Source organism: Hypanus sabinus, chromosome 9 (assembly GCF_030144855.1).
Source record: "Hypanus sabinus isolate sHypSab1 chromosome 9, sHypSab1.hap1, whole genome shotgun sequence".
Classification (NCBI taxonomy): Eukaryota; Metazoa; Chordata; class Chondrichthyes; order Myliobatiformes; family Dasyatidae; genus Hypanus; species Hypanus sabinus.
The window spans coordinates 94,784,474-94,791,247 of record NC_082714.1 but is presented as its reverse complement, the minus strand read 5'-3'; the positions used below and the strand labels follow the sequence as shown (position 1 = coordinate 94,791,247).

At 44.3% G+C, this 6,774-nt stretch overlaps 1 protein-coding gene across 1 annotated transcript; it reads right to left on the bottom strand.

The window, feature by feature from the left end:
* Positions 1-2,428: 2,428 nt before the first annotated feature.
* Positions 2,429-4,879, bottom strand: LOC132398874 (immunoglobulin lambda-1 light chain-like). Its single transcript, XM_059978708.1, has 3 exons — positions 4,743-4,879; positions 4,288-4,647; positions 2,429-3,042 (listed from the first exon to the last, which is right to left on the bottom strand). The coding sequence occupies exons 1-3, from the start codon at positions 4,789-4,791 to the stop codon at positions 2,714-2,716; spliced, it is 738 nt and encodes a 245-aa protein (XP_059834691.1). The 5' UTR covers positions 4,792-4,879; the 3' UTR covers positions 2,429-2,713.
* Between the last annotated feature and the right edge of the window lie 1,895 nt (positions 4,880-6,774).

Below are 6,774 nucleotides of genomic sequence, written 5' to 3'. Positions count from 1 at the left end.
CCTATTACATAGAGCATAGAATTGACACAAAACACATGACATAATATTACTAGAAATTAATTAACATATAATAAAACAGATTCAAGAAGACTGAGTTTTAGTATCAGGTGTATTTACGACAGAAATTAAAACGTAAACAATGTAACGTTATAGGCGCTTCCTAAGTGAAGAGACCTGGGTGGTGACAGGGAGTTCAGTCGTCTCACGGATCGGGAGAGCAAGTTGTTTCCCATCCGAACAGTTCTTGTCCCAGTGCTGAAAATGCCCGATTGTAGGGGATTAAAAGAACGGGTAACAGGCGGTGAAGAGATGCGAACGCCGCTTGTTTTAACTGTTGAACCTTGTCTACTGACTATATTCCGGCGAATGGGTGAATTCTACCTTCACCACATCATTCGTGCTCACCTTTCCAATATGAGATCTGAACTGTTTATATTCAGTATCATTATTAGTTCAGTATACCATAATATTTAGTTTGCATATTGCCGTTGTAGTTGACATGTAGAGGTAATGCCGATGTGGAAAATAAATTTATATCTCGACATCCACGAAGGGGGTCAGGATGGAGCGTTCTCATGATATGGTGAATTTAACCGACTGTTTTACAATGTTTCCGCTGCATATTGGGCATGGAAAGTCGACTCTTTATTCCTTTCCATTCCTCCAGCAATTTGTGATTTTATGTGAGTGTTTCTTTAGATTTCCGGTATTTTCAAAATTTCTTTTGTTTCCAGGTTTCTACGTTGTCAGGGATACAAACCTGTGCAATAATCGCCTCTGTAAAATGGGATCAGATCCAGCTGGAAATACCACTCAGTCCTTTTCAGTGAAACACACTTACGGAGCATCAGCCAGCTCACAATCACTGCGTACCTTGGTTGGAATCCCCTTCTTCTTCTAAAGAAACCCGTTAAATATTTATCTGTTTATAAGCTTGGATTTGTACCACTCTGTCCCTGCCCTCGGGTATTGTAAGATGTGCTTATCGCTGCCGTTCCATCTACACCCCCACCTTCAAAGCAACCCTAACAGATTTCCGCAGTTAACGTAGTGAATGATTTGTGCGAAATTTATCTAAATTTTCTGTGAGTTCATGGGCCTGTTAAACACACCCGTCAACTCAGTCATACTCAGTCTATTAATCAGGCAGGATTTAACTTAAACTTGTGCACACGGGGTCTTTTGTCATCTCGCTCTTGTTCCCGGTTCAGCAACTCTATTTCATGTGATTAATAGACAGACCTTAAGCCCCACAACACTAGGTTCAGTAACAGCTATTGCCCTTCAAACATCAGACTACAGGAACAATATGAATGACTTCAAAACCCAGAACTCTGAACTGATTCCAAAACTTATGGTCTCACTTTCAAAAACTCTACAACTCATGTCATGAGTGTTATCTATGTATATATCTACCCATCTACCTATCTAGCTATCCATCCAGCTACCTATGTAAAATATTTAATTGTGGATTTTCATTGATTCTATAGTATATAGTATTTCTGTTAAACTCAAAATGTCCACAACAAAATGAATGTCAGGGTGGTAGACATATCTGTACTTTGTTAATAAAATTACTTTGAATTTTGACGATAACGTCACGCTAACTGGCGGGGATTTTCCAATGACTGAGACGGGATACTCAGTGAACTGGTGGGTCAGTAAAGGAAACCGGAACTGAGAGGACAGGTCCACATTGATCATATTGGTTGATGGAGTGGGAGGAAAGTGTTGAATGGTCTACTCTGGTTTCTGTGTGTTGATGTAAAATGTTCACTTGCCCAGTCCTTTAAAACATTCCCTCGCGGAGGTTTTGTGTACGGGATCGGATAACATGTCTAAGGGGTGACAGATATGAAATGGAGCAGATACCTACACCCTGATTAGAACAACGTCGACCATAGATAGTCAGACGTTACTGAAGGTAATTTTCTGAGTCTCCTGGGAGGTTATATGCTTGTGTGCTCGTGTGTGTACCGGCTGGGTGGATGGGGGGGGGGGGGTAGTATGCGTTTGACGTGGAATAGAGGTGTACAAAGAGATCATTTGGTCTTTGTGGTGGAACTAAGAGAACAGATAACATCAGGTGTAGAGAATGGCTAAAGCTCGAGTAAGCACCTTTGCAGCGTAACTATCTCATTCAAGATCAGCATATAGCCAAAATACAGTGAGAAATTTGATCTCCCTGACACAATGATGGTACGAAATTAAGGGCAGATGAACAGGACGACATGGAAGAGAAATTCCCTGTGATGGTGGGAGATTAACGAAGACGGAAGAGGCCAGCGCAGGACAGAGAGATCTGCTTTGACCAGGAACGGTGGAATAAGATTACTGAGTGGATTTGAGCGTAATTCTGTGTGACTCGGCTTGCAGACGGCTCGTTATCTGCCAGCAATCTCCCGCGAGTAAAGACAGACCATGATAAACCAACCAGTAGTTACATCTTTACTAAGAGTTGTGATACACAAGATCCAATCATAACACAGTCACAGGGAGATCGCTACATTCTACACACAGCAGAAATCAGACTCAGCACAGTGGATATAATTTTCCAGATAATTACGTGTTGCAAAAGACGGGCAGTCTTCGCGCTAGCTGAACATTTGTTTTTTCCCAGATGCGGATATTAATGAAGAATTGCATTACACAACGCTGCTGCACAGTCCCAGTCAGTGGAAGCAATACACGTGTGCTGTCAACTGGCGCGGCCTCACTGCGAACAGACCAACGAAGAGATGGTGTGACGCAGAGGCGAGCTCAGCGAGCTGTGGCTCACGCTGCAGGAATAACTGGAACCTTTTTCCCAGGCAGCGGGGGGAACCCGCAGGTAGCTGATCAGCCTGTAGGACTGGTCGGTATCCAGTGACGCGGTGCCCGTTGTCACCCCGTTCTCAGTCTCCACGTTATCCACGCTCCAGCGAAGCGCTACAAAGCCCGGCTTAAAACCGCTCACCAGGCAGGACAGAGTAGCCGAACCCGAGCCGGTCTCCTCCGGGGAAGGAGGGAGCAGGAGAACCGAGGGCCTGCGGGACTCGCTACCTGTGTGTGAGAGGGGAAACGGAGTGGAAGTGAAACAATATTAATTTGTGGACTATCGTAACTCGAGGATAGAAAACTCCGCAGCGAATAATCAGAAGCTACCGAGTACTGAGGCAAACGATGAAAAGTGTGGCGGAGGATGTAATCATTCCATCAGTGGACAAAGCGTCAGTGAGGAGTTTTCCAGATTAATCACAAATCCTAAATGAATTTTAACATCCACTGTCTTCCCGGGTGGGGAAGTCCGGGCCCCACCAGAGATGAGTAAGGAGACTCATTCATACCACTCACCAGTTCCTGCACACGGTTCTCCCCGCTTACTGGTATTTCTGTAGATTCGTGTTTAATAATAATTTACTAATAATTCTTCAGATCCTTAACTGGGAACGTGAATTGACGCATTTTATGTTTGAGGGAGCTCTACAAACTTTAGATTTCGAACCTAGTATCCTCTGTAGCAAAGCTTTCCCGATTCCCAATAAACAATTACCATAACTCCGGACCCCATTATTATGAGCAAATGCGGTGCTGCTGGTCCCTGTGCCGAGCGAATTCCTCATTGAATTCGCCCCATCCCCCTCCCCGATTTGGTGCACTTCGGAATGTCCAAATTTCCTCGCCCAGTGGTGGCCGAGGAAATGGCGGAAAAGAAGAGTGGGCCCCTGAGCTGAACAGAAGTGAGGAAACAAGAACAGTTCAGGTTAGACTGTGATTACCTGCCGGGCATCTGCAAACCCAACCTGTCTCGCTCCTCCCTCTGACTAGAGCGCTAGTTTTCCAGCATTTTTTCTGCACTATACCTTAAAATATCTGCAGTTTTCCTTACTTGGTCGTGCCGTTGTTGAAATTTTGAACTTGAGGCAGTCAATTCTGAAGCCCTTGACTACCATTTATAGCAGTTCTGAATATTGGGGAAAGTTTTGGGGATTGAGTGGGACTGGTTCCGATTCCGACAGTAATAGACCCGGGTTCAGTGTTAAATGGGGGACATTACTTGATCGATCTGGTCACCCACCACCCCAGACTGTTGCATTCGAATTCCGATATGTAGCCTGTGCATAAATACCATGAAATTTAATAATGGCTCGTTAGAGGTACCGAATGGGCTCCTATTCCTATTCGAGACAGGGCAATCATCCCCACGGCATAGAGATGGCATCATTATTCCCTGCATGGCTTTTTCCACAGCTGTGGGAAATAGGAGGGACTATGATGTGAATTCCTTGGAATGAGCGAGTCACTTACTCTTTATATCCAGGATAGTGCCTGGACCGAAGATAAATCCATCATCCCATGCTGAACAGTAATAAACAGCGGAGTCCTGTGGCTCCAAGCTGCCGATGGTCAGGATGTGAATGTTGCTGGAAGTGTCTCTGGATGCTTGGAAACGTGTTGTGATCCCACTCCCTCGGTGTATTTCATTATCCCTCTCGTTATCGTGCGTAAGCACCCACTCCGGTCTCTCCCCGGGACGCTGTCGATACCAGCGCATGTAGTAACTTCCAATCTCTCCGTTCTGCATCCGACACTCTAAGCTGGCCGTCTGCCCCGCGGAGACAGGACCGGACATTAGTGTCTGATTGAGGACTGGGACAGCTAGGACACCTGCGATGAAGCAGAGTAAGTGAAGTCTCACCAATCTTTTAATACGCGATAGAAAATCAGCGGCAGTCGCAATTTTTCAGCAATGAGACACTCACCTGATAAGTGGACCAGGAGAGCCCAGAGGAGAGGCAGCACTCGGGACATTCCTCCGGACAGAGCAATGTTCCACCGAATCGCGCACTGTTCTACAAACACAAGGAACGGCTCCGGTTGCAGCCTCTGCAAACCGGTGGCCCCTGGTCTGTTTTTTTTAACGGGTATGTTAATGAGTGGGAGGCGCCAGGGAAAGGATGGGGCGGAGACAGACCGCCCGACAGTTGGAATCTGAGAATGGCGATCTCACTTATATTCAAAGCCTTAACTTCTTACTTCTGAAATGTTTCAGCTTCATTTGTGTCACGTATCCAGTCCTGTCGAAGTTAGTAAAGACTCAGTTAAAACTGATTTTAGATGTCTATATCGGCAGATGTTGTCTGCAAAAACATAAAGCATTCGGCACCATCGATTCTGCCCCAATAATTATTGAGGTCTAAACCGTTCAAGGTCACATTTATCAAATCCGCACAATACCTAACATTCCCCCATCTTGACGATACCTTCGCCATCAACTCGCAGTGATGACTATTATACAGTTACCATTGGATTGATTAAATTACGTTATTTAAATAAGATGCGACCCTAAGTTTGGGATCATAAAGTTGAAAATTCAAATTAAGTTAATTGTAAAAGGCTGAGATTCAATTTCCTGCAGGCATTCGCAGTAGACACTTAGAAACAAAATGGAGTCAAGTAAAACACGCAAAAACGAAGACGGACATGCAACCATTGTGCCGAAGAAGACAAATTGTGCAGAAACAACAAATACATAAATAAATTGACAGATGGAAGAATGATTATATTAATAATCAATATTAGTTGTAAATTCATTGGAAGTGTTGGATTGTGTGAAATTATTTAACCTGGCACAGGAACCTGAAAACGTATCTGATGATACAAAAGGCAGCTGGAAGTTTTAAAAGAAAAACTCTCCAGTTCTCTGGACCTAACCTGAAATGTGGAAATCTCAATCAAATCGTCTGGTCTTGTACTAGCACCCTAAGATACACTCCCTTTTCCACAGGATTAACGAGTATGCTATGTGGGTCATTCAGAAAGAAGGCAAGGGTGTGCTTTTCATTATTGGACTCTCACGCTCTATCCCTTATCCAAGTTTTGTAGTTCTGGCTCTCTTTCCCTCCCTGTCTGTCAGTCTGTCTGTCTCTCTCGCTATCTCACTCTCACTTTCCTTTCCCTGCCGACTTACATATTTATAATGTTATAGCTATGTAGAAACCTGTTCAGACCCCACTTGGAGTACTGTGCTCAGTTCTGGTCACCCCGCTATTGGAAGGATGTGGAAAAGGTGCAGAGGAGAGTTACAAGGATATTGCCTGGATTATGGAGCATGCGAATAGGTTGAATGAACTGACCTTTTCTCCTTGGAGCGACGGAGGCTGAGAGGTGACCTGATAGAGGTGTATAAGATGATGAGAGGCATTGATCGTGTGGATAGTCAGTGGCTTTTTCCCAGGGCTGAAATGGCTAATACGAGAGGGCACAGATTTAAGGAGCTTGGAAGCAGGTACAAAGGAGATGTCAGGGGTAAATTTTTTTACACTAGGAGCGGCGAGTGCTTGGAATGGGTTGCTGGCGACAGTGGTGAAGGCGGATACAATAGAGTCTTTTAAGAGGCTTTTGGATAGGTACATGGAGCTTAGTAAAATAGAGGGATATATAACCCTAGGTAATTTCTAAAGTAAGTACATGTTCGGCGCAGCATTTTTCTACATGGTCTTGTGACATTTATTACCTTTGACGTTTTAGAGATTGAAATCATTTCTTGTGCAAGGTGTGGTTATTGTTCGAGGTGAATCAGTGCAGGAATGACTCAGGACTCGCCAACTTTATTTTGCGGAATCACAAATCACATTCCCTAATTCGGAAATCGGGATTAGGGATTGAAACTGATAGTCACACTGCCTCTAAATCACGTTCAATCTGCCCAAATAAAGCGAAATACTTTGCGCCATACTCAAGCACATCTAGTGGAAAGTGAGTAATAGCCTCACCACTGTGACACACAATTAT

Coding starts and splice junctions, on each gene's coding strand:
- LOC132398874 (XM_059978708.1), bottom strand. CDS start 4,791: ATGTCCCGAGTGCTGCCTCTCCTCTGGGCTCTCCTGGTCCACTTATCA. Junction 4,648..4,742: donor TCTCCTGGTCCACTTATCAG/GTGAGTGTCTCA, acceptor GCTTCATCGCAG/GTGTCCTAGCTGTCCCAGTC. Junction 3,043..4,287: donor CACTATCCTGGATATAAAGA/GTAAGTGACTCG, acceptor TCTCACACACAG/GTAGCGAGTCCCGCAGGCCC.